The 27,231-nt window shown below is 47.2% G+C and overlaps 1 protein-coding gene across 1 annotated transcript; it reads left to right on the top strand.

Annotated features, from left to right (window-relative positions):
• On the top strand, nucleotides 1–24,854 carry Got1 (glutamic-oxaloacetic transaminase 1, soluble). Its single transcript, NM_010324.2, has 9 exons — nucleotides 1–268; nucleotides 8,744–8,925; nucleotides 16,613–16,736; nucleotides 17,172–17,284; nucleotides 17,580–17,684; nucleotides 19,680–19,830; nucleotides 19,919–20,084; nucleotides 21,556–21,698; nucleotides 24,049–24,854. Exons 1-9 carry the CDS (start codon nucleotides 151–153, stop codon nucleotides 24,186–24,188), a joined length of 1,242 nt encoding a protein of 413 aa, NP_034454.2. The 5' UTR covers nucleotides 1–150; the 3' UTR covers nucleotides 24,189–24,854.
• The last annotated feature ends 2,377 nt before the right edge of the window (nucleotides 24,855–27,231 follow it).

Here is a 27,231-nt window from a genome sequence, read left to right as displayed (position 1 = left end):
CGTTGCCAAGCTCCGGACGCGGCTCGACCATTGGAAGCCGCGGGCTGCCCCGCCCGCCGGCGAAGGTGAGAGTCTCCTCCAGTCACCGGACCCCGCACCGCACAGAGCTGCTCCCGGCTCGTTCTCGAGGTCTCGGCACATTCTGTCGCGATGGCGCCTCCATCAGTCTTTGCCCAGGTTCCGCAAGCTCCTCCGGTTCTGGTCTTTAAGCTCACTGCGGACTTCCGGGATGATCCAGATCCCCGCAAGGTTAACCTCGGCGTGGGAGGTAAGGATGCAGTGCCTTGGAATGCGAGCAGCCTGGGGGGAGGTGGGCGTAGGAGGAGCTGAGATTTAGTTTGTGTCTCCCTGAGAGGAGCCCGAGGAGAGAAGGTTGGGACCACGAGGACATCACCAACCTACCCATTTTGCAGATGGCGATACAGAGTCCTTGGAAAGAGGGGGTGTTCAAGGTCACGCAGAACAGGTGTAACATCTGGGACACAAATGTTGTTTTTGTTTCTCCACCCAGTGTTCTTTATAGTACTTGTTCTAAAGCAACGATGGGGATGGTAAGGAGAGAGAAGTATGGTAGCTTTAGCGTCTCGTGGTCAACTGGAACTGGGAATGAAAGAGCTGTTAGCCTAATGGAGCTGTAGTCCGGGTTGAGCGAGTAGCAGACGCCACTTAGGAAGCCTGTTAACCCACATGGGGAAGATGTAGGTTTGGTTTATTCTCAGAGTGGAGCAGATGAGGCGAAGCCCATGCATCTCAGGCCACACACATCTGGGTCTTCATTTCTTGATCATTTGCCTTGAACCAAGTTAGCCTTCTGCCAAGGTCGTTTGTGTTGTAGTTTCTAAAGCCCTTTAACTCGAGCCTCCGGCGACTTCGTCATCACTGTTTGGATGTTTGAAGCTCTACAGAGCTTGGTGTGCATTTGGCCACGTGCAGAGGCCAGCCGAGGAGAGAAGAGTGAGCAGACTGATGCTCTCAGCAGGGAACCAACCGGAACTGAAAGCGCTAGAAGGTTAGAAAGAAGAAATGGAGTTGTTTTGAAGCAGAGGGTGACGTTAAGGGGATTCAGAATCTAGGTTCTTAGAGAGGATGTGCAAATATAGCCCTAGTGTCTCTGTCTCTCTGTCTCTGTCTCTCTCTCGCTCGCTGGCTCTCTTTCATCTAGGTTCTTAGAGAGGATGTGCAAATATAGCCCTAGTGTCTCTGTCTCTCTGTCTCTGTCTCTCTCTCTCTCGCTCGCTCGCTCGCTCGCTCTCTTTCATCTAGGTTCTTAGAGAGGATGTGCAAATATAGCCCTAGTGTCTCTGTCTCTCTGTCTCTGTCTCTCTCTCTCTCTCTCGCTCTCTTTCATCTAGGTTCTTAGAGAGGATGTGCAAATATAGCCCTAGTGTCTCTGTCTCTCTGTCTCTCTGTCTCTCTCTCTCTCTCTCTCTCGCTCGCTCGCTCTCTTTCATCTAGGTTCTTAGAGAGGATGTGCAAATATAGCCCTAGTGTCTCTGTCTCTCTGTCTCTCTGTCTCTGTCTCTCTCTCTCTCGCTCGCTCGCTCGCTCGCTCTCTTTCATCTAGGTTCTTAGAGAGGATGTGCAAATATAGCCCTAGTGTCTCTGTCTCTCTGTCTCTGTCTCTCTCTCTCTCTTTCTCTCTCTCTCTCTCGCTCTCTTTCATCTAGGTTCTTAGAGAGGATGTGCAAAATAGCCCTAGTCTGTCTGTCTGTCTGTCTGTCTGTCTCTCTCTCTCTCTCTCACACACACACACAGACACAGACACAGACACACTTCATCAAGGAATAGGAGTGGCTAAGAGAAAATCCTAAAATGCTGTTTTATTGATGGTGTCTGGACATAAATGATACCTAGCATTTTCCCAATTTCTATGTATGTTTGAAAGTTTTCAAAATAAAAAGCATAAAAAGGTCAGCATTCGCTGCTTTGCCAATGGAGAGGAGCTTGATGGTTTTAGCAGCCCTCAGAACAGGAGAAATACTGAAAGATTGTCTTGACTAGAAATCACAGTGGTCACCATATAAAGTCTTTATTTAAATCCAGCCCAGAATCTTCAAGTGCTTATTTACAGCCTAATAAAGATAGAAGAGCTAGCAAGGTCGATTGCTTGACCCATCTCGCAGGGCCTTTGTGGTGACTTGATGCAATCACTGCCTTGCATGGGGTCTGGTGTATAAGTAGGAGTTATATAAGTGTGAGCTATTTCTGTTGTTGTTTGTCGTTTCTTTGAGTGGGTCTCTTGAAAACAGTTGAATAAAAATGTTTAGCCTAAGAGCCAAATGATGACATTGATGACATCGGTTCAGAAATAAAATATTCGTGCACAGGAAAACCTCCAGTCCGGATGATCCAGTCAGCCTTGGGTTCAGATACTCATCTCAGTGATGACGTGCCTCTGTCATTGTTTCCAGGAACCTAGGAACATGAACAAATGAGTTATGCGTGTAAGCGTACGTACGTTCTGCCTACAGCAACTCTGGGAGGTTGCTTTCTTGCTCTCCTGTTTGCAAGGAAGGAGGCTGAAGCCCAGGGAGAAAGCATAGCTTAGTCCTTAGATGGGAGGGCTGGGATTCTAGGCAGGTCTCAGGCCTCAAGGGTTTTGGATTCTTCTCTGCTTGGAATACTTTCAGCTGGTCTGGGGGTAGCCAGGGACCTGCAGAGAGAAGAAACATAGGACCTCTAATTCGAAGGTTATCGAATGTCTTTGAAGCTGAGAAAGAATGAGGTGTCAGGAATGAATGACAATTAGAATCTATCGAAAGTCCACTCCAAGGTTTCCTAGAACCTTCAGGATTCTATTAATAGAGTAGTGCTATATAGTGTGGGATAATTGTATTGACCCCATCAATTAACCAAGGGTCAGTAAACCAGGAACAATTATGTGTGGAGTGTGATCTGTAATGAAAGGCGTTGCATATAGGCCTCTGTGATCATTACCTTGACCTGTTCTGTGTGGGTGATAGATGCTCACATAGGAATAGTCAAAACAGGGGATAAAAGGCCTCTTTCTGCACGTGTCTGTCCTGTTGTACTCTCACACACACTTCAACACACTCTCTGTAAAGGAAATTAATTACTGATTGAGAAGGTTGTTCCTCCCAAGGCCAAAGGTAATGAAACCGTCTCAGGTTCTCGTAGCCGTGCTGGGCAGTTTTAGAATAAACCGCTGCTGTAATCGCATTAGCTAGTTCCTATTTGCTGAGAGCTTCCCGGGAGTTTTTTTTTTTTTTTTTTTTTTTTTTGTCTTCTTGCTGGACTGATTTCAATAGCTCTCTTGTCAGGGAACAGAGCAGCGGGTCCCACTCTTCACTGCTTATGGAGCTGGTGGGCTTAGTGTTTCTCAGAGCTCCTTTAAGGACAGTGAGACACAAGTCCAACACAATACAAAGTCTCTTGTTTTTGTTTTTATTTACTCTGTGTGTGTGTGTGTGTGTGTAAGCGTCCATGCTTTCACGTGGAGGCCAGCTGTTGACACTGACTGCCTTACACTATTGCTTCTACTTTATCTTTTGAGATGGTGTTTCTCACTGAACCTAATGCTCACTGATGGCGTGACTAGCTGGCCAGCGGTCTCAGGGCTTTGCCTGTCTCCACTGCTCGGATGGAGCTCGGATGGAGCTCTAATGTTAACATGTCTATGCCCAGCTCTTTATATGGGTGCCCCAGAGCTGAAGTCAGGTCTTACATGTGTGTGGTGGGCGCTCAGAGGCAGAGCCATCTCTCTCTCTCTCTCTCTTTAAAAAAGCCAGTCTCCCCTCCCCCCACTTTTAAAATGAGAACTTAGCCTTCTTTCTTTGGGTCTAGTTTAGTAGTTTTTGATGTGGCTTCTCGCCTCTCGAGATGGGCTTGGTGTCGTGGAGAGCTGTATCAGGATTTCTCAGAGCAGAAGTTGGAGAAGGACCTAGAGGCTTGTGTGCACGGGCTCTTGGGTGCAGGTAGGTGAGGGAAGGGGAACCCTCAGGGGGATAAAGGCGCCAGTTCCACCATCCAATTCTCTGTTCTTCCTTTTCTGCATACAAGACTGCTGGGCTTGTCTGTAACCCGCGTGACTTCCCGGAAGCTTGCTCAGGAGGAAAGGACAAACATAGGTCACTCTGCGGAGCTGAGTGCTGATAAGAAGGCTCCTCCTGATTCAGGGCTCTAGGCTGAGGGCTTTAGAATTTCCTTAGGCATTGCCTGTTACAGAGAGGGGCGGGAAGAGGGAGGGAGGGAGGGAGGGAGGGAGGGAGGGAGGGAGGGAGGGAGGGAGGGAGGGAGGGAGAGGAAGAGAGACAGAGACAGAGCAACGAGCTCATTGAATTCAGTAGTATCAGCCTAACTCTTATTATCTTTATGATCTTTGGAAAATAATTTCTGGCCTCAGTTTCCAGACTCCTAATACCTATGTATTTTGTGGTTTGTTGAAATAATTAAATGAGAATAAAGAAATGTGCAAAGTATTTAGTAAATCCTTGTTATTACCGAGGCTTCAGTTTCCAGGAGTGTCTATAATTAGGAGAGCTCACCATCTGGGAGTCCTCTCCTAGGGTCCTTCTTAGTGCCGCCATGTGTTCACCAGCTCTCTACCCACCAACCACGCATTATCCAGACTCGACAGATATTGGAATGACCAGCCACCCTTTCCCTGTCCCACCTATATGAGTCTGGTCTTTGGGTTCTTGGTTTTGTCACATCCTCAGAAGTCCCGACTGCTTATCTTCCCATTCCTCTATCCCGCCATCATCGCCTTGTTTTGGGGCTTCATCATTTCTCTTCTGGATCATTTCGGGAGCCTCCTGCTTTTGGTCCTCTGGGGTTTGACTCTGTGATGTCACTCAGAGGAGTCTCTAAATGTTCATCTGTTGGTGTCACCCCTTTTAGATGTCCCCATTAAAACAGAAGGTTCTTGTAAAAACTCCCTGTGGTTCCTCCACCGAGCCTGCTCAGGAGACGTGGAAATGCAGCGCCTCTAAAGGCTATGCTGTCCTGCTCCTGAGGACCTTGCACAGGTGCCCCTCAGGCTGGAACGCCCCCTTGCCCCTGTTAAGCCCTTTCTTTTATTCACTGTTAGCACTCCATCCTCTGTAAGATCTTCTCTGACCCACCGTGGAGGTTTAAAGGCTCAGCGTGGCCTGTTTCCCAGGAGACAGGGGATATCTCCGTGTAGTGTAGCTTTTTCTAGCCAGTGCCGGGCACAGTGGGTGGGTGCTTGTTGAAGCTGAGTGGGTGGCAGGAGGATCGGGCCATGGGAACAAAACAGGACAGTCACAAGCACTCCAGAGGAGAGGAAGAACAGTGGCGGGCCATCATGCTTGCCTTCCTTGCTCCAGTCACCCGGAGAAGTCTGCGCTCATGCCGTAGTGATGGGTAGCACACCTGGGTATGCCCAGAATGGAACCTGGGAGAAACTGGGAGGGGAGCCACTCATTGGGCAATTCTCCTCTTCTCACAGTCGAGCTAACCTCACTCTTGAGTATTCAGGGTGGTTTTCTTTGGGGGCAGAGTGGTGGTCAGAGCATACGACGGGAAGAACAACAGCACAGTGGCTTTTTCTTTCTCCTACATGTTTTACAATAATTTAGGAATGGCGTTATGACATTACCATAGATACTCACATGCAGCATGTTATTATATCATGTATGCAATATCCAGTCATAGATCTGAAGTTAATAGGACTGACTTTTCTATACTTGTGGTGAGTCTAGGTGGTATCCTTTCTGGGTGGTTCAGACATGCATCCATTCCGTGACTCTGGGAGGTCCCTTTTGAAATGCCCTTGAGTGGTAGGATCCCACCGGAGAGCATCTCTTTATAACTGTCTCTGTAACACACCGTGCAGTTTATTCAGCCCTGCTTGCAGGGATTCGCGCAGGTACATTTCCCAACATTAAATTGGGTTTCAGAGGAAGAGGGTTGGGTAGAATTAAGGACCTTCCCAGTGATAACATCCCATCTAAAATCAAATCCCCCAGAGACTTCCAGGAGCACGTTTGCTGTGTAAGCCTCTGGCATCTGACCGGGTGGTCTGCACCAAGAACAGCTCTTCCTCGGAAGGAAGTATTTTGGTATGTCTTTAAAGAAACCCAATCAGGTTCCACCTGGTTAAGTAAACTTTTAATATTTGTTAAAGGCAGTTAGAGTATGTAAATGCTATGAGTCATGTTCTGAGGTTGATTCACCCGGAGACTAGACTATAGGTGATGAGGGGCCGTTTCAGTCATCATTTCTGTTACGCACTGATAAATTTTTTTGGACTTACAGATGTCTCATTTCTGGAAAGCATAGTTATCTGACGGAATAGAAAACACTTATTTCTATTAAAAATACATGACCCAAAGTGGACTTATGAATGCTAAAGTATTTTGTTTGTTGTATACATTTTGGCTTAGTAGTTTTATACTTAGAAGTATTTTCTGTGAATATATTCATGCTTAGTGATACAGGAATATTCAACACAATGTTTCTAATAGCAGATAATTGAAGTCACGGTTAATAGTAATTCATACTTAGGAAAGAGTGTTGTCTCTCACCCATGGTGATGGTGTAGATGGCTCACATGAAAAGTTTCCACTTGCATTTATAATAAGAGAAATGCAAATGGAACTGCCTTGACACAAAGTGCACATTCATACCGGGAATTCCTAGGTGAGGCTGTGGGGAAGCAGATGCTCTTCACATTGCTGGTTCATGTGAACTGATGGTTGTCGTGGAGAGCCCCGGAGAGCAGCTTGGAAGTATCTGTCCAAACACACATCCATCAGCACGTCCGTTTCAAGCTTGCATCTTACAGATGTATTTGTCAACACGAGAGATGACATGTATATGGGGCAGTTCACTGAAGTGTTGTTTTAATCGCTGACATAGTAAACAATTGCTTTAATCGCCTACATAGTAAACAACTTGGATGTCCAATGTGAGGCTGTCAAAAGAAAGTCTGGTTTATTCATCAGTTAAGCAGCTGTGAAAAAGAACAAAGAATCTTTTTGTGCATAAACATGAAGAGACCATCAAGTGGCGGAAAGCAAGGAACAGAACAGCGTGCGGTATGCTGTGGATTACCAAATGCAGGAAGCCAGACTTGCCTGTGTGTTGTGGGGAAACGCTGGACGGATGCATAAGAAACTACCAACAGTTGGGTGTAGAGAGGAGGATTTGGAACTAGACAGACACAGAGGATGGAATTGGGGCATGAGGACACATCACCTATCAGAAAAGATACGCAGAAGGCCTGGGGAGATGGCTCATGGGTAAGAGCACTGGCTGCTCTTCCAGAGGACCTGGGGTTGATTTCCAGCATGCAGATGGCAGCTCACAACTGTCTGTTACTCCATTTCCAAAGGGTCTGACACCCTCACACCAATGTACATAAAATAAAATTAAATAAATGAAGCCCCCGTTAGTTTAGCTAACTAATTAAAAAAGACACCTATAATGTATAATCAAGTGAAAAAGAAACATGCATGTTGGAAACCCTATGATGGTGTGGTCCATATTCTATAAAAGAATATGCACGCTGCCAATAGAGATGAGAAAGAGGTTGTACATTCATACCCAGGAGCAGAATGCTGGGGCTGAGGTGTTTAATGTCATGTTAAGTGTTTATATTTGGGCTAAGCTAAAATCTTTATAGTTAATGTGTGTAGTTCCGGAAGACACCCTGAGATATACACGAGTTACAATTTAGTCAGAATCACTCGGAGAGCTTGGTCTCACCTGCCCCGGCATAGGATCGCTGCCTCACTCAGTAGAGACGGAAGTGACCCCAGTTGGGATCAGCTCAGAGATTATTAGCTTGGGTCAAGGCCAAAGCAGCTGCCTGCAGAATCCAGGATAACTTTAGAGCAGGGTAGGAGGAAATCGGAAGGAGACGAGGTCAGAGCAGCCCGAGAATATGCTAAATGCACTAGAAGGTTGAAGGAATGCCTGGAAGTTTACTGAGTAGCCTGGTTAAATGTCGTGAACTAGATAAAATTAGGTCAGTGGGAGGCCTTGGGAGACAGTGAGTGTGTCTGAGCAGTGAAAATGTAAACACCAGCTGATTTCAAAATACGCAGAGAGGACAGAGATGTGTTTAAGTGGGTCCCTGGTCATTGAGTAACTGGTATCTGTGCGCCAGGCCCAGGACATAGGCTTCCTGTGTGACACGCTTCTGCATTTTTACGTCACCTGGAGGAGGCAGACAGTCTTTCTGTTTCTCCTCCTTTCTCCATGGTTGTGTTTGGAGGGGCATTGATTTTTGTCAAGTAGCACCAAGCCAGATGCGTCCATCCTTTTTGACCTTGCGTTATGACATTGTCATGGTCTACAAACCTGTTGGGTCGTGTTGGTAGCTATCTTGGGACACATGCAGGCTGTGGGCTGCAGTTTGGACACGCCCAACCTAGGCTTTTCTGGAACGCTCTTGGGGGGCGTGGGGATGTAATCTCTGAGCCGTTGATTTTAGAGACTTGATCGGCAGAGATGGCTTCCATTCACAGAGACCGCCCCTCTCTTGCTTGACCTGAGTTTGTGGCATCCCAATTTTATGTCAGCATTCCAGTTCTGGAGCTCACATTAAAAGCTATATAATCTGAATGGGGCAGGGGGAGCGAGGCTGTCCTGTGTGCCCAGCACCAACCCGGGACTCAATTCAGCAAGTGAACGCACTGTGTTTCTGTCTCTGTCCTGCTTTGGCTAGAAGGTGGGGGATTTTTCTCTGTCCGTATTTACACACGCTGCCTTGGAGGCTGCCTGACGTTCATGTGATCTCTTTCTCTGTACTCAGCGTACCGCACAGATGAATCTCAGCCCTGGGTTTTGCCAGTAGTGAGGAAGGTCGAACAGAAGATTGCTAACGACAACAGCCTCAACCACGAGTACCTGCCCATCCTGGGCCTGGCAGAGTTCCGGAGCTGTGCTTCTCGCCTAGTTCTTGGGGACAACAGCCTGGCTATCAGGGAGAATCGGGTGAGTTTGGGGGGGTGTGGATAGTTTCTCATTAGGAACCGTAAATGTCTAAAAATAAGAGATTAAAAGTTCAATTTCCTTGAAGGCACTGAAAGTTATATCTTGAGGATTCTTGGAAAATACATTTATGTTATTTTTTTCCTTGACGGTAAGCTGACCTCTTTTACATTTTTATTTATGTGTCTGAGCTTTGTGCTTGCATGTAATGCTTGTACATCATGTGTGGGCCTGGTGCCCAAGGAGGCCAGAAGAGGGCATTGGGTCCCCTGGGACTGGAGCTTCAGATGGCTGTGAACTGCTATGTGGGTGCTGGGAATTGAACCTGGGTCCTCTGGGAAGAGCAGCCAGGACTCTTAATGACTGAGCCATCTCTCCAGCCCACCAAATATATTTTCAGTCAGTGTAAGAGGATAATTATGGCTGTATCCGGAGCTCAGCTTCACTTACTCAGTTTTGTCCAGTACGTTATCAGATTTCAGCCGCTGGCGTTGAAACCGTTACTAGAAAAGCCAAACAAAGAGAAGTTAATGGACTGTGAAGAGTTTGGAGATGTATAGACTCATCTCTGCCACTGCTTTGGGCCACAGGCAGATCATTTACCTACTTGCTATCTGTGTCTTGAATTTAGAAAGGAAAGAAACTATAGCTCATAATCCCATCAGGGGTTCTTTCCTCTAAATGTATGACTTTCGTTCATTTCTGGGGAAAAATTTCTTTAATTTTACCCGGCTCCTCAGAAGGTTATCAGTGATCCCTCAACCTTCAAGAACCAGGATTCCCCGCTCTTTCTTGCCTGTGGTAATTCTCTCAGGTGCTCTCATTGAACTGCCCGTGTCATAAATTCAGATGTGTGCGAGAACTGAGTGTATGGTAGAAGCAGACACCGTGAGGTAGAGTGTATATGGTGGGAAGTGCTGAAAGAGAGATTCAGGGGACGGGGAGACCCTTGGGGCTGCAAATGTGTACCCAGCCGGTCCTGGAAGTTGTAAGCTGGACCCTGTGAACCCTTGCCGAGCCAATGTGATCAGAATCGTGAAGGGGCACTGCCCTCTTGTTCCCTACAACCCCGATGGGAGATTTTTCTTTTTTTCCTTTTTTAATCTTTTTTTTTTAAGAGAGGGTTTTTCTATGCAGCCCTGGCTGTTCTGGAACTCATTCTGTAGGCCAGGCTGGCCTCAAACGCAGTGATCAGAGATCCTCCTGCCTCTGCCTCCCAAGTGCTGGGATGAGGGTATGTGCACTACCGCCTACTTGGCTTGGGGGTATTTTTAAAAGGTGCCCCCACTGACTCCAAACTATATCTAGGTTTGAAAGACCACAAAGTAGAGATGATAAGGAAACATCGATCCTGTTCTTGGGACAGGGGTGTGTGGGATGGCCCAGGGCCAGCGGTGGGCAGAAGCAAGTCTTGGTTGTGTAGAGACTCGCCTGAAGACTACAGTATGTGCAGGGGTTACCTAAGGAAAGTGTTGTTTGAGCAAGGTAAACCTGGCTCACTGGGGCTGGGTGGGAGGGGAGAGCAAGAGTCCGGTTAGGTGTTGTGAAATTGAAATCAGCTGCACTCCTCAGCCCGCTGGGCCATGTGGTAACGCAGGTCACAGTTCATCCATGGAGAGGGCCACTGGGTGGAGTCATTTGAGGCGTTCCTCACCTGTTTGTGTACAGCAGGGTTTTCTTCTCCAGATGCCCTGATAAGCGAATGGCAAGGTGAAGTAAAGGACGAAGGGAGTCTCTGCTGAAGGTCTGGGAACCCAGGTCACTGATTAAACAAGTGATTAATCAGAGTTCGCACTAGATTTCTGTGTAAGGCAAGCCTTGGGGGAACGGAAGGTGTGGGATGTGTGTGCCGGGGTGGGGGGGTGGGGCTGGGGGTGTTAGAGCGTGGTATGGAAGAGTTGCCCTGAAAATCCTGTGTTTGCCCAGACAGAAGGTGGGCAGTCTGTTTTAAAATCTATATGTTCTATCGCTCCTCAGAGTTTCGGGCAGTGTGTTTTGGTCATACCCATTTCCATTTCTCTTTCCCCCTCCCTGCTGGAATGATGACGTGCTCGGTTTTATGCAGGAGAGTGCAGCCGATGTGTGTCCGTGTGAGCCAGCAGCCTGTCATGTCAGGAGCACACAGTTGTGTTCCAGCCCTTCCCAACCTCTGGCTCTTAAAAACCTTCCACTCCCTCCTCAGTGGTCCCTGATCTGTGTGTGTGTGTGTGTGTGTGTGTGTGTGTGTGTGTGTGTGTGTGTGTATGTGTCTGTCTGTCAGTCTGTGTGTGTTAGTGTGTTATAGATGTCCCATTTGTGGCCCAACACTCCACTGACATATGGTACCTCTCTGTATATGCTATAGATTAGGTTGGGCTGTTGTTGGCAAATCAGAGTCCATATTGAGGGAGCAGCTTCTCTAAGAGAACTGTATTCTCAACATGGCTACTTTGTTGACAGTATTCCTCTGTCCATGGATCTAGGTTTTGACCTCTTAAGACTATAAGAATCTCCCAGCACTTGGGAGGCAGAAGCAGGCGGATTTCTGAGTTCGAGGCCAGCCTGGTCTACAGAGTGAGTTCCAGGACAGCCAGGGCTATACAGAGAAACCCTGTCTTGAAAAACTGGAAAAAAAAAAAAAGACTGTAAGAATCTGGCCTGGGGCTCATGGCCTTGACCTGGTAACTTACTCTTCCTTCTTGGTCTAGTTCGTCTTCACCGTGTTTTGATTACAGAACGGACTTAAAGGACGGTTTTTATGGCATCAGTTATGTAAAGTTCCTGTTTTGGGATACTTCCCAGCATCTGAATTACTCTGGGTACCAGCTGCTCCTGAGCTCTGAGCCTTTCTTTCTTTCTTTTTTTTTCCTGGAAGTTCTCTGCATCCCTGGGCCACTATCTTCATCCACAAGGCCACCAGCTCATGTAGATTCTTGTAGTAGCCTCATTGGCCTTCCAGCCTCTACTCTCCTTGTCATTTCAGAACATTTCCCACACTACAGGAAGGGAGATACTCCTTATAAAGAGGGCTAACGGTGCTGCCTGCTCCCTTCCTCCACAGGGTGCACCTTCGTTGCTGTCTACAGAGTGTGGTCCAGTCTGTGAGCTTGCCATCCCTCTCCCTGTTATCCCTTCGGGATCCTGCCAGTCCAAGAGTGGAGAGTGTTGCTGTTTCGCAGACCCACAGGCCTATCAGAACTCAGAACCCAGGCCTGGCTTTTCCCTCTGTGTAGAATGCCCGTCCTTGCTTCACCAACTCTCTAGTCCAGACCTCTGAGACCTTCAGGACCCGACCAAGGGTCACTTCTGTGCTGAATCGTTCACTTTCTCAGGCGTGGCTGGTTACTTATGTTCTCTGAGTTATGACGTGGCTGTTTGAAGTCTGGGAATAACAGAACTCACTGTGGCTTTACTCTAGCGCCTAAATGAAAAAATATTGTTCCTCCACTTTATATGTGAGAGTATTTTGCTTGCGTGTATACATGCGTCACGCGCATGCCTGGTGCCCGTGGAGGTCAGGAGAATGTCTCAGATCCTCTGGAACTGGAGATTCAGATGACCGTGAGTCACCATGTGGATGCAGGGAACTGAAACCAGAAAGTGTTCCTAACTGCTGAGCCACGTCTCCAGCGTGCTAGGATGTCTGATTTTATAAGGCTTTTTTCCTCTCACAGTTTGTGACCCTGGCTAGGGATCATCTCACAATTTGTGACCCTGGCTAGGGATCATCTCACAATTTGTGACCCTGGCTAGGGATCATCTCACAATTTCTGATCCTGGCTAGGGATCCTGGCTTTTTGTTTAGTACACGTTCCAACAGTTAGCTCACAGAACTTCCAAGGGTCTCAGATGTTTGAGTTAGTCACTTGTCAGAAGAGCCAGGCACGTTGCTAGATGCTAGGACCCAAACATACATGTGACCACAGAGACAGGTCCTCCTTCCGTTTACTGTGTTAAACTTGTCAAATGCTGTAGAAAGAGAGGGGGCGGAGGCATGTTAGCCGTGGGGAAGGGAGGGAGGCTGGCTTCAGTTTTAACTGGAGTGGCCAGACTAGGAGAAGGGATAGTAGAGACAAGACGTGAAGAATGAACAAGGTTAACGGTAATGTCAGCTTCCTTACACAGCCTTCCTCTTGAAATTTACCATTACCACCTGCTTTGAAGGAGCTCAATTCTGGGACCCTGGCTGCTGCTGCTTTTCTGTTCTCAGACTTTTGGATTCAGACAGAATCTCACAGTAGAGCAGTGTTTTAGGCTCTGCTGTTCCTGAGCCTCAGCCGGCATGGCAGGTAGCCAGCCCCAGAAGACCCGACGTGATGCCTTTCCTTGTAGTGAGATCTCAGTCTCTACTTTGGCCCTCGCCTCAAGGAGTCCGGGGATCTTGCCCTGCCTCCGGTCTTTTCCACACTAGATTCTTTCTTCAGCCAGTTGGGCAGGAGCTTGTGTGGTGGTGTGTATCAGATACGGTAAGAGTTGCTATGGAACCCAGGTGACGTGTGACCCTGGCCTCAAACAGCTTCTTGTGGGCTCTGCTCCCGTCACAATGAAATAACACGACCAATTATGATATCTGACATGTTTCTAAAGTCAACAGTTATATGTCAACACGAAAAGGAGATGCAGAGACTGTCTGGTCCAGTTTTAACTGGTTGACTCTTTGTTCTGGATACCTGTTTAGTGATTTGGGTCCAGTGGTTGAGTCCGTGAATTGTCTGAACTTATCTCGTTAAATATTGATTTTTCCTTTTTTACAAAACACAGGACTTTCTTGGCCAAAAAAGTTTCTACAATGACCAGTTGCTACTTTATTTATTCACAAAAAGCAGTTTCTGTCAATTGTTGATATTTAGAGTACCATGTGTCACAGAAGCCATCCAGTGTTTAATTTTTAGGGCACGGTGGTTTGAGGATTCAGTCTTTCACGTGTCATATGTTATGAGTGCTCAGGTAGCTGATGTTAATGGAGTGAATTTATAATTTTTCGTTCCCAGGATCGTTTGCAGTCCTGGGTACCCTGTGTATCTGTGCTGACACCATGTGCTTCTGGAACAGGAGGGAGGGCGGGGCTAACCTCAGGACCTCTACTCCCTGGAGGGCGGGGCTAACCTCAGGACCGCTACTCCCTGAACGATTTTTCCTTTGCTGTCTTTTAGCATGAGTGTTAGCTTAGAGTTTTAGAACAACTTAGGGCAGCTTTTCTCCTCTAAAAAGAAATTTTCTTCTTTTAACCTCTTTATTATTTCAAATGCTATAATGCCTACATCCATGCCCACATCACATTACTTCAAGGTCATCTGTATTTGTGAATCTTGTGTAAGATCGAACCATACTGCCAGAGCAAATGCACGATAGCCGAATGTGTTTCTTCAATCATGAGATTTTACAAATAACACAGGAACGAAGCTCTTTGTGTGTCTTTAGGATCATCACGTAGGGCTGGAGAGACAGCCTATGGTTAAGAGTACTCACTGCTCTATCTGACGGACGGGGTTTGGATCCTATAGCATTCACTCTGGGCAGCTTCCACAAGCCTGTAACGCCAGCTCCACGTGTTTCAAAACCTGTTTCTGGCCTCTGTTGGAATACACAACACATACACACAACACATACACACACACACAAACACACATACAAACACATACACACAAACAAACACCTCCCCCACCCCCACACCTTAAAGAAAACCAATTTAGGCGCACGCCTTTAATCCCAGCACTTGGGAGGCAGAGGCAAGCCGATTTCTGAGTTCAAGGACAGTCTGTTCTACAAAGTGATTTCCAGGACAGCCACATCTATACAGAGAAACCCTGTCTCGAAAAACCAAAGTCTTTCTACTGTGACTATTCCTGAGTCTTTCATGAAGTTGTCACTGCTAGGAGACTGCTGTGCGTCCCTTGGCATTAAGTACTCTTTAGTACCATGATAAAACACCAGAACCAAAAGCATCCTTTGGAGGAAAGGATTTATTTTGGCCGATGGTTTCTGAGGGTTCGGGTCCTTAATGAAACGGAGGTGTGGTAGGCAGGTGAGAGTTACATCTTCAGGCGTGTGCAGGAAGCAGAGGGTGAACAGGAAGTGGAGTGAAGCATAAACCCTCAAAGCCCTTCCCCAGCGAGTTGCTCTTCCACGGAATTGTACCTGCTAAAGGTTACATACCACCACCACCCCAGCACCATCTACTGGGATCACGTGTTCAGATACCTCAGCCTGTGGTCGGCAATTTTCCATTGAAATCACACTCCTCTTCTTATGTTGTTTGTTTTGCTCTGAGACAGAGTTTCTCTGTGTAGCCCTGGCTGTTCTAGAACTCATTCTGTAGACCAGGCTGGCCTCAGACTCACAGTTATCCACCTGCCCTGGCCTCCTGAGTTTTGGGATTAAAGCTGTGTGCCTCTACTGCCTGGCACTTGCACTCTCTGTCTCTGTCTCTCTCTCTCTCTCTGGGATTGGACCTAGAGCCCTTCATGTGTTAGGTAAATGTTCTAGTTCTTTATCTGTGGTGGTTTGACTATGCTTGGCCTAGGGAGTGGCACTACTAGGAGTGTGGCCTTGTTGGAGAAAGTGTGTTACTGTGGGGGTGGGCTTAGAGACTCTCCTCCTAACCATGTGGGAGCCAGTCTCCTGGCTGCTTTCCAGTTAAGATGTAGAACTCTTGGCTCCTCCAGCACCATGTTTACCTGGACACTGCCATGCTTCCTGCCTTGTTGATAATGGACTGAACCTCCGAACCTGTAAGCCAGCCCCAATTAAATGTTATCCATTATAAAAGTTGCCTTGGTCAGGGTGTCTCTTCACAGCAATGGAAACCCTAACTAAGACAACATCCTAGCCGCCTCCCTTTATTTATAGACGTTTTTTATATGATTCTTTTGTTTTCCTTAATCGTGTAGGCATATTAGGCAACATTTAATTTATCTATTTATGCCTTTTATCTCTACTGAGAGAGTTACGCTGAAGCCTCATTAGAATTGGAGGGGTCCGATCAATGACAGGTGGACGGAGTGGCTTACAGAAGACGGAGTGAGCAGACCCAGAGCTGGGAGATCTCACTCGCGTCCATCCGTGCTGACTGTCTTTTGATTTCTCTCAATCCATTTACTTTGTAGAGTATGTGAGAGCCAAATGACACTCTAGGTGAAGACATTTTTCTGAATGGTAAAACAGAGGACTTTCATCATCACTTTCATCATAATAACGTTAGGACTCTTTAGGCTGAGAGGAAACTAAACAGAGGAAGGGAAAATCTGCCTGTCATCTTTGTTTGAGAGAACACGTCTCTGGGGATTAATATAACAGCATTCCCGAGATAGGTGGGAGTCAAGGGTCAGTCAGCTTGAAGTGAACGTCTAGGGCCCTACAGACAGGAGAGATCTTGGGATGGGTGCTCAACAGCTGGGGTTCCCTTCCACGGCACACATTGTGTCCCAGGTCCTTCTACCTGTGTTCAAGATGGAGGTTCCTCCTGGAGTCAGAGGAGACCTGACTGTCCTGCTCACTGGTGACTGAGCAGGGACTTCGTCTCTTCTTGCCTTCCTGTCTCTCGGTTTACCCACATAATAGGATCGTCCGGCAATGGTTTGAGGAACTCATACACTTAAGGGGCTTTAGACAGAAAGAGGACAAAGTATGTTACCATGATTGTCTTACTCTTTCGAATATTAGCCGATCTCACCATTGTCAACAACCTGTGACCCGAAATCTTCTCTTTCAGGTTGGAGGGGTGCAGTCTTTGGGAGGGACAGGCGCTCTTCGGATTGGAGCTGACTTCTTAGGGCGATGGTACAATGGTACAGATAACAAGAACACACCAATCTACGTATCATCACCAACCTGGGGTGAGCCTGCTAGCCATAGAGGGGGCGAGCCAAGCATCTGGGAGGGCTGTCCTTGTGACACTTGGTGACTTGCGTGGAAGATGTAACCTATCCCTGGGAGGGTGCGTTTTGGGGAGTCATTGAGCACTGGCTTCTAGCTGCGGCCAGAGAAAGCTACTGCTCCAATTTCAACTGGGAGCACCTTTGCCCAAGACTCCGTTGTATTCTATCCTTAGGGTTCCATGATGGTGGATATAAGAGGCAGACTGCCCAGTCGTAGGCTCCAAGTCTGGAGTTCTTATAACTGGTTAGACTTGTTCCTAGTATAACTCAATGGCAAGCCTCTACGACGCCCAGTGGACACTGAGCCTGAGGGCCCATAACTCACCTGTGTTCCTTCCGATTCTGCCACCTTGTGTTTAAAAGGCACTTAGCATCTGTCCCTTTGCTTTGCAGAGAACCATAATGCTGTGTTTTCTGCCGCCGGTTTTAAGGACATTCGGCCCTATTGCTACTGGGATGCGGAGAAGAGAGGACTGGACCTCCAGGGTTTCCTGAATGATCTGGAGGTGGGTGATACAGAAGAGCAGTAGAGAATTCTGTTTAGGAGCAGCAGGGAAAAACGTTCGGATCAGTTGATAAATGAGAACCTGAGACTTCCTCCGAACCATCCAGATCAGAGAGTAGATTCTGAGGTAGCACATGAGAGAGGTGTTCAAGACATTGAGAATATGGCTAATGCTTGCCCTATGGCTAATGCTTGCCCCGAGCCTAATGCTTGCCCCTGTACTGTGACCTGTGCTCCCCTGACCATCTCCCGGTATCTCTGCTCTGTCAGAGCTGATGTAACCTTCTTCTCCCCAGAATGCCCCCGAGTTCTCCATCTTTGTCCTCCATGCCTGTGCGCACAACCCAACAGGGACCGACCCGACTCCAGAGCAGTGGAAGCAGATCGCTGCTGTCATGCAGGTAACGGCTCTTGCAGAGCGTCTCTATTAAGGAGAACGCGTGGATTCATTTTATTTAGTTGTTATTTCTTAATTATTTAAAAGCACAGCCAGCTTACTGAAGGAATCCCGGAAACTGGAGAGAAGTTCAAAGAAGAAAATAGATATTAACTGTAAACCTTATTACTCCTACAGACACTTGTGTTTGGTAATAGATATTAACTGTAAACCTTATTACTTCTATAGACTGTAGTTTAAGTGTCTTGGTGGATGGAGCATCAGAGAGTGTGTGGTTTTTAAGATGTGTATCTGTTTTGCAAGGAGGAATCAGTTTCTTAATGTTATGTTGTAGCACTTCTCCCTTTTATTTCTTTATATATTTAACAATATATAATTACACAATATTTAATGGCTTATAGCATCATTTTTGTGGAGATATGCCATTTTGGGGGATTGGGTAAATAGGTTGAGGAATGTTTAATTTCAGATTTCTTGACCTGATTTACTTACGTAGTAAAACACACACACACGCGCGCACACACACACACACACACACACACACACACACACACACACACACGCTCTCTGTCTCTCTTTTTTTTTTTTTTGGACAAGGTTTCTCTATGTAACCCTGGCTGTCCTGGAACTCACTCTGTAGACCAGGCTGGCTCTGAACTCTCAGAGATCCACCTGCCTCTGCCTCCTGAGTGCTAGAATTAAAGGTGTGCGCCACTGCCGCCTGGCAAAGCTTTCTCTCTTTAGGATTGCTTCCTAGATGAGAATTTCTAGCTCAAAGTGTATATCCTCCATCACCGTGCTTATGGGATACTTACTAAGTAACTGTTAGGTGTTAGGTACCATCGGGGTCTGCTAGTGAATATAGCAGAACAGGCCCCTGCCCTGAGGAGCATATAGCCTTTTTGGGAAGATCTAAGGGTTTAGTATTCAAGAATTCCAATATTGTGAGATAAGGCTTGGGTGAGTTCTGTGGGGTATACAGCACAGATTTTATTGCTGGTGATGGCCTAAAGCTTCCTAGGGGAAGTCCTTCGAAGGAGGAGATAAGAAGGCCTTGTCTGGAGGAAGCTGGTAGAAAGGTGCTAGGGGCAGGGGCTTGGGTGTATGTGGCCACAGCCCCACCCAGGCAGACCGTATGCGCATTTAAGGAACTGAAGGACATTCTCTTTGCTCCCTGGAGTTCTGGGGCTGGGGCTGGGGAGTGTCTACCCTGGTAACACAGTGTGGAATGGATCTGAGGGAAGCTCGCTGAGTCAGCTGGGAGAGAAGTTAGGTGTTGCCGATGTGGGAGCTTAAAGGCTCTGACCGGTCGGTCGTAGGCGAATGCTGCAGGGCGGGAGTGAAGGCACACTTGGGTTTTCGGTTTGGACTGTTCAGGAGAGAGAAGAGGCTTGTCCTCTCAGTGTGAGAGCGATTAGAATGGAGAGCCTGTTTCCTCCTGAGAAGGCAGCACTGACCCGAGGTGCCTGGGGTTGCCAGACCTCATTGAATTAGCTAATCATAGCCGGGCGTGGTGGCGCACGCCTTTAATCCCAGCACTTGGGAGGCAGAGGCTGGCGGATTTCTGAGTTCAAGGCCAGCCTGGTCTACAGAGTGAGTTCCAGGACAGCCAGGGCTACACAGAGAAACCCTGTCTCGAAAAAACAAACAAACAGACAAACAAAAAAAACTAATTAGCTAGTCATACCAGGATCCATGACACAACAGCACCTCTAAGCTTCAGAAAGGAGCCTTGTTGCTAAAGCTGCATCTTGACCCTGGAGTATCGCGCACGCTGTTAAGGAAGGGTTACCAAACCCCGTGTTTGCTGCTTGGTGTTCATGAAACAGAACTAGGCGCAGAGTGGCAGGCGGATGAATAAATGCGTGCAGACAAGAAACACAAGGAAGGCTCTGGGTCGAAATTCCTTCCAGGCACCAGGTGGGGAGGAAGGGCCCACGTCTGAGGCCGCTTCTGGAGGACGCCCTACCCTGACTCGCTCCGCTTTCCTTCCTCGCAGCGCCGTTTTCTGTTCCCCTTCTTTGACTCAGCCTATCAGGGCTTTGCATCTGGAGACCTAGAGAAAGATGCGTGGGCTATTCGCTATTTTGTGTCTGAAGGCTTCGAGCTCTTCTGTGCCCAGTCCTTCTCCAAGAACTTCGGGCTCTACAGTGAGTGCTTCCCAGAGTCGCAGCCCTGCCTCCCTGCCCCTCAACACCACCTCAGCGCCTGAGCCTGGCTCTCTCGTCTTCTCCTTAGATGAGAGAGTGGGGAATCTGACCGTGGTCGGAAAAGAGTCTGACAGCGTCCTGCGGGTCCTTTCCCAGATGGAGAAGATTGTACGAATCACCTGGTCCAATCCCCCAGCCCAAGGAGCTCGGATTGTGGCCGCCACCCTCTCTGACCCGGAGCTCTTTAAGGAGTGGTAAGGGCCTTGGATCCTGATGGGCGAGGGCAGGAATCAGGAATGCATAGCTGACGTGTTCTGCTTCATTTGCCTGGGTTTTGCTCTTTTATTTCCAGAGACGTAGGATGCAATTTTTAAAATTTTATTTCTCTCCCCCCTCCAACCCCCCGCCATGAATGCTGCATGTACACCTGAATGCCAAACCAGTTTCCTTTATAGATGGTCGTGAGCCACCAGGTGGGTGCTGTGAACTGAACTCAGGACCTCTGGTAGAAGCAGCCAGTGCTCTTAATCGCTGAGCCATCTCCCCAGCCCCAGGATGCCATTATTTTAGCCTCTCTGAAGTTCAGGTATTTCCTCAAGGCTGGGCTGATATCCACATCACCTGTGCTGTGTAGCATGGCATCTGAGGTGTGGAGAAGCCCTGCAGTGGATGTCACTTCCTCCACAACCCAGCCTTCCTTCCGTAAAGCTGGAGGACAGGGATTCCCAAAGAATAGACTGTCCGACTTCAAGGCAGTGTGACCATTTTTGGGCTCTCCCTTCTTTTCCTGCGCATACACAGGACGATGAAATTTAGTTTATAGACGGCACATAGTAGAAAAGGCTTCTGATAGTAACCACTAAAGGAGTGGAGCCATGATAGTATATACTCTGAAAACAGCTACTTCAATCTTAGGAAATCTTTACTTCTGGAATTTTCCACTTAGTGTTTTCTGACTGTGGTTAACCAAAGATAGCTGAAACCGCAGAATCGGAAAGATAAGGGCGAAGACCTGTGCGTTTTTTGGTTTTTTTTTTTTTTTTTTTTTTTTTGGTTTTTCGAGACAGGGTTTCTCTGTGTAGCCCTGGCTGTCCTGGAACTCACTTTGTAGACCAGGCTGGCCTCGAACTCAGAAATCTGCCTGCCTCTGCCTCCCAAGTGCTGGGATTAAAGGTGTGTGCCACCACGCCCGGCTAAGACCTGTGTTTTATTTTATTTAAGAAGACAAAGGCTCTCGTGTCCTGGCTAAGTGTATGATAAATAAATCAGTTGGGCCCTGTAGAGTACATGATACTGTTGGTGTTAGTATATTCTAGCTGGACTCTATCTGTAAGCACAGTCCTTGCTGACTGTCCTCTGTGTCTGTGTGTCTGGCAGTTCATTCACCTGACCAGGAACCCAGGTACCATAATAGACAGGTGTGAGCTTATGATAAGCTTTCAGTCTGAATTGCAGGTTTGTGTGTGTGTGTGTGTGTGTGTGTGTGTGTGTGTGTGTGTGTGTTTTGGGCATAGGGTCTTGCTGTGTGTCTCAGGCTGGCCTGGAACTCTACACCAGTCTGGCCTCAAACTCACAGAGATCTTCCTGTCTCTATCCCCTGAGTGCTGGGGCTGATGGAGTGCACCACCACCGCCTGGCTTAAATTACAGCTTTTAAACAAACCTATGTATTTCTGTGAATCCTCTCTTCGTGCCTGGGTATTGCTAACCACTGCCCATGTCCCAGGAAAGGTAACGTGAAGACAATGGCTGACCGGATTCTGACCATGAGATCCGAACTCAGGGCAAGACTAGAAGCTCTCAAGACCCCCGGGACTTGGTCTCACATCACTGAGCAGATTGGAATGTTCAGTTTCACCGGCTTGAACCGTAAGTGCCCCGCCCCCACCCCCTGAGCACGTGCACGCACACAGAAGCAACAGTTCTTATGCCGAACTTTGGATCTGAGCAAGTTAGGTTTTCTCAGTCAGAGTCTCCCAAGCCCCGCCAGTCTCTGAAAGCATTGTTGTGGTCTGCCCTTTTGACCCAGGATTTTGTTACTTTCATTTCTGCAGGTGGGAAAGTGGCTCAGAGCGAGCTGGGGAAATAACAGGATTTGTAACTTGGACCTTTAATTTGTAACCAGTTTCTCATAAATTGTTAAGTGCCTTTGGCTTTACCTTAATTAGCCTTAATTAGTATAAATGCTACACATGATTCCTTAGGGACCAAACTTAACAGGGCTTCAGGTAGTACTCCTTTTTTTTTTTTTTTTTTTTAAAGATTTATTTATTTATTATATGTAAGTACACTGTAGCTGTCCAGAAGAGGGAGTCAGATCTTGTTACAGATGGTTGTGAGCCACCATGTGGTTGCTGGGATTTGAACTCCGGACCTTCGGAAGAGCAGTCAGTGCTCTTACCCACTGAGCCATCTCACCAGCCCCCAGGTAGTACTCTTGAAAAGATGTTACAAAGTTACCTTTCCTTGTCCTAAATTTAAAAATTGGGTAGGTATTTGGGATTAAAAGCTGATGGGAAATCCAGTGGGCCTGATTTCCGCCAGCTGTCAGCAGAGTTTCGTTATGATAGAGGAGCCATTTCTTAATAAGGAATTCCTGAGAGCCTGATGGATACTTGTTGTTAGACTGGTGCAGAGTGACGACCACACACTGTCACCCTGCTGGCTCTCGGGAGGGATCCGATGTCAGGGAAACACTAGAGGCCCCAGGCAATGTCAAGGCTGTCAGTTCTGGCTTGAAATGGGCTAAGGAGCAAACCAAAGGAGATACATAGAGAGATGTGATCAAGATGTGTTACAGATTTGTATGAAACAAGGCTGCCTCAGAAAGTGGCGAATGGCTCCGTTAGCTGTAGGCGTCCCTCACGATTATGGGATAGAGTTCATTGAGAAGTCATCTCTGTGTAGCTGTAAAAAAACCCGGGACTGAGCATGGTGTGAGAGCTTCTAAGAGCTCACAAGAAGAGGGATCCCCATGAAAGCATTATTCCCCTACAATTCAGAGGAGGAAATTGGTTTTTATCATAACTTGACAAGTGGTAGGAATAGACTGAACCTGATTTGAACCTCATTTGAAGTTTGTCATCATTTTGTTTTTGTTTGTTTGTGTTTTCTGGGGTTGTTGGGAGGGAGTTTCAAGCCACGGTTTCTCTGTGTGGCCCTGGCTGTCCTGGATCTCACTCTGTAGACCAGGCTGGCCTCAGACTCAGAGATCTGCCTACCTCTGCCTCCCAAGTGCTGGGATTAAAGGTATGCACCACCACCGCCCAGCTTCATTCATTGATTTTTTTTTTTTTAATGATAGAGTTTGTTCTATTTTTTTCTCTTCCCCCCATTTCCTTAAGAAAACGTACAGAGCCAGGTATGGTGGTACACAGCCTTTCGTTCAGCACTCGGGAGGCAGAGGAGAGCGTTGAACTTTTCCTATGCCCCATCTGTGAAATGGGCATGATAGGTTATCACCAAGAATACTGAAGCGCATAGCACACTGCCTAGCATGTCACACTTGCCCACTAGTTTGTGTGATTTTATTGTTCTACTTCATTTTTAATGGGCTAATTAAGCAAAAAATATGCTAGAGTTCTATCACAGTTTTGCAGAGAAACAAAATCACTGTAGTGATGAGGACATGCAGGCCTCTGTCCCCTTCTGCTTTCACGTGTGGGGTTTTTTCCTGCAACCATGGAATCCCTGATGCATCCTAGGAGGCTGAAGGATGAGTGGTCCAGAGGCTAGAATGTGGTGGTCCCTAGGTCACGGGGTCTGGGTCACAGGGTCACAGAGCCTGTTGGTTCACTTACATGCCGGTTATCTGTACATTGTGATGGGCTCCTGTCAAATGTACTCTGAGATGAAAGGCTCACTGGAGGTTGTTGGATGCTCAGGACTGGAGCCCCAAAGCCGGTGTCGAGCACCTATCAGGGTTTCCCGATCAGGGTACTTCCCTTGTGTCTGATGGCTGCTCTCAGTTGAGAGGGGTATCTAACGTGCAAGGTCTGGCTGGGAGGTCATCCCGGCTTCAAAGCTGCCCCTCTGCTGTAGTCATATTGTCAACGTCCTGAAAATTGAACATGAATTACTGAGAAATCTTTCCAGGATCTAGTGAGTAGTTTCCTGTTGGTTGATTGCACCAGTCTGAGTTAAGGAGGAAGAAGGAAGATGGTGATCTCTGAGTGTCCACTGCTTAAGTCAGTGTCTTGCCCTCCTGTCTTCTCTACAGCCAAGCAGGTCGAGTATTTGGTCAACGAGAAGCATATCTATCTCCTGCCGAGTGGTCGGATCAACATGTGCGGCTTGACCACCAAGAACCTAGATTACGTCGCTACCTCCATCCATGAAGCCGTCACCAAAATCCAGTGAAGAAACACCTCGTAGTTCACGCCACCAAAGCAGTTCTTGTCACACCTTTCCTGCCTGCGCAAACCTAGCTGTACCTAGCTGTACACGTCCTTTATTAGAGATGACCGAGGGGAAGCAGCTGCTGTTTAGCTGACCCCCCACATGAGAAGACGTTTCTTGAAATGAGCCCCGGGGGCTCTGGGGTTAGAGCCTGTTGGAAACCAGAGTAGATTAAAGTTATTTAAGAATAAAAAGAACTTTGGCTATGAGATGTAATCACCTTGCCTTCCTCTCTAGCATTCTGCAGGAGTGATGCCCACGGAGCCTTGGGCTTCTGCGTGTTGCCTGACTGTACAAAAGTCTAGTCTCAAAGATCAAGTTGGTCTGAGGAGCCGGATGTGACTGTGGGTGTTGGCTGGGGCATTAAAACTCATCATCGCCACCCATCTCTGTCTCTCGTCACCCTGATCTCCCCGCACGGTTGTGTCCCTGGTCTGGAACATTAGTTTTTTTAAGGCAACTGTGGCCAATATTTATATCATGACATACAAATGGATTTACGTATTTGACTGAAATGAAAGTTCCACTAAACGGTATTTGCTCTTGTGATATGTGGCACATTGTGATATTTTCTTAGTCTGTTCTGTTTTATTTAAAAAATAAAACTGCTGATCAAGACAAGTGAAATGGAGTTTGTGATCCATTCATGAGTTGCCACCCACAGTTTAGAATGAAGTCTTTAGAGGGGTTCACTGATGGCAAAGGTAAAGGAAAAAACAAAATGTGTTCATGAAACTGGAAGTTCAAGTAGGATCCAGGCTGTAAGTCCATGTTGCTTTTGTAGGTTTATCGTTCAGACACCAGCCATTTTCTTAAGAAACTAGGATGATATCATTTAGAGGGATTCTAGAATACCAGCTCTTTCCGTCACCGCTGGAGCTGCTATGTCCCTAGTGTATTGAAAACATTACAGCTGCTTAAACATCACAAGTTCCAGAGTCCCTGAACTCTGGGAAAAGGGTGGGTCTGGAAAAATTGGTAGGGCTATGCCTTACTTTAAGCAACAGAGTAACCACTTTTCAAAATATTTAAGAGTAGCTTTTCAGAATTTCCCAGGACTCCCTTGAGGTATAAAAATCCCACGATTTTTAAAGATGGTCGGCTCCAGAAGTCACCAGGTCTAGCCTGGCTACCGCAGTGAAACAGTCTGCTTGCTTCCTGTTGTCTCTGACTCACCCCCTTTCCTCTGGGTGTGGTACGGAATTCTTTCCAAGCTTACCAAGACACCCTGTTCTGTTAGTAGGGCCTTTTAGTTTAAAAAAAGACCTTTGACCTTGAGCCAGAATTTGGACTGTTGCTGTCATTCTGCCGTCATTCCTCATTCCTTTCTTTGAATCAGTCTGTTGGTACTGAAACAGTCTGGCTTCCTGCCTTCGGAGAGGAACGGTGGTTATCCCTGGTCTGGCTTTCCTTTGCAAAGCCCTCCGCCCTTGCAGATCCTACCATCTGGCTGGGCTGACTCTCTGTAGGTGCCCCAGGCTGCTGGGTGTGGACGAGGTAAAGGTTATTAGACGTTAGCTTGCAGCTTGTTTCCATTTGTATCCTTTATTGAGGTTTGTTCTTTCAGCTCTAGGATGCTGCCTTCCCTGGAAGAGTTTCTTGCATTCTCCCTAGGGGTGGCTTAAGCCATCAGACTCCAGTACCTCTGATGGGGACAGACTTGGTTGTTGTGAGCAAAAGAGCATTGCTTGTTGCTCTTGCAGAGGACTGGGGTTCTGTTTCTAGCACCCACATGAAACCACAACTGCCCGGAATTCCAGATCAAGGGGATCTGACGCCCTCTTCTGGCTTCCAGGGGTACCTACATATGCTAAGGCATACACATAAATAAATCTTAAAAAACAATTTTGATCAATGTGGCCCTCCAAAATGTCCTACCCAGTAACCACCCCCCACCTTTTTTTTTTTTTTTTTTTTTTTTGAGACAGGGTCTCTCTGTGTATCCCTGACTGTCCTGGAACTCACTCTGTAAACCAGGCTGGCCTTAAACTCAGAAATCTGCCTGCCTCTGCCTCCCGTGCTGGGATTAAAGGTGTGCGCCACCACTGACTGGCTCCCCAGTAAACTCTTACTAGGGCATACTTTTCTTGTTAGGGAAAGAGAATTTTTCTTCTAGTTTTTTATTTTTAAATTTATTTTATAAAAATTTATTTATTAGAAAAATTTCTAATTTTTCTTCTAGGGGGAGTGCCAAAACTATTTAAATTAAGGAAACAACTTTAAGTCTCAATGCCAGTACCAACATGCTAAAAAAGTTTTTAGTATTTTAAAGAAAAAAAAAAAAGATGAAGTGGGACAAATTGGTTAGCGTGTCCTGTACTGTGTCTGGGGTTCTGTGGATGTTTGGGGGACACTGCAAGAGCTCTCAGATGTGGGTGCATGGTAGACTTCAGAGGTGGGCAAACAGAAAACTCCAACTTGCCAAAACTTCAATCAAGTTGTCCAAAGGCATCAGCGCCTTTGAGAGGCAGTTTTGAGAAATGAGTTAAGCAGCCTTTATTACACCACCTGCTAAGTGTAGCCCAGAGAAAACAGCCTTTAGCGTATTAAGGAAAGAATAGCCCCGATTGGGTCTCCAGAGAAGAATCCTGTATTGTTCCAGCATAACCCTCTAATGGTCTTGTTACACTGCTTGCAAGCTGCCTGGCTGGTCCGCCTTCTGGAGCCAGCTAACTGCACACGGAACCTCTGGCCCACTGCTTTCTTGTTCCTGCCTCTAGCCTTTGCGTAGGAACCACTGGAATGGGGCCATCTTGATGTTCCAGAAGGTCCGAGAAAGCCAGCAGAGTCTCAGGGGTGTAGGGTCTGGCCTCCAACATCCTGGTCTTTTCTCATGGTCACATGGGTTCAGCAGCCACTGGCCCTTCTCAGTATCCTCTTAATACCCCCTTGTCTCCACTTACATCCAGTCTTAGGTTTACTTCCCTCTTCTGCCGTTCATTCCTATAAAAATCCGACTCACCTGACTTCCCAAAGCAAAGTCTACCTGAAGTACCCGAACTTT

The sequence above is a fragment of the Mus musculus genome, chromosome 19, assembly GCF_000001635.26.
Source record: "Mus musculus strain C57BL/6J chromosome 19, GRCm38.p6 C57BL/6J".
NCBI lineage: Eukaryota > Metazoa > Chordata > Mammalia > Rodentia > Muridae > Mus > Mus musculus.
The sequence above is the reverse complement of the archived record's forward strand: the minus strand, read 5'-3'. Positions and strand labels throughout refer to the sequence as shown.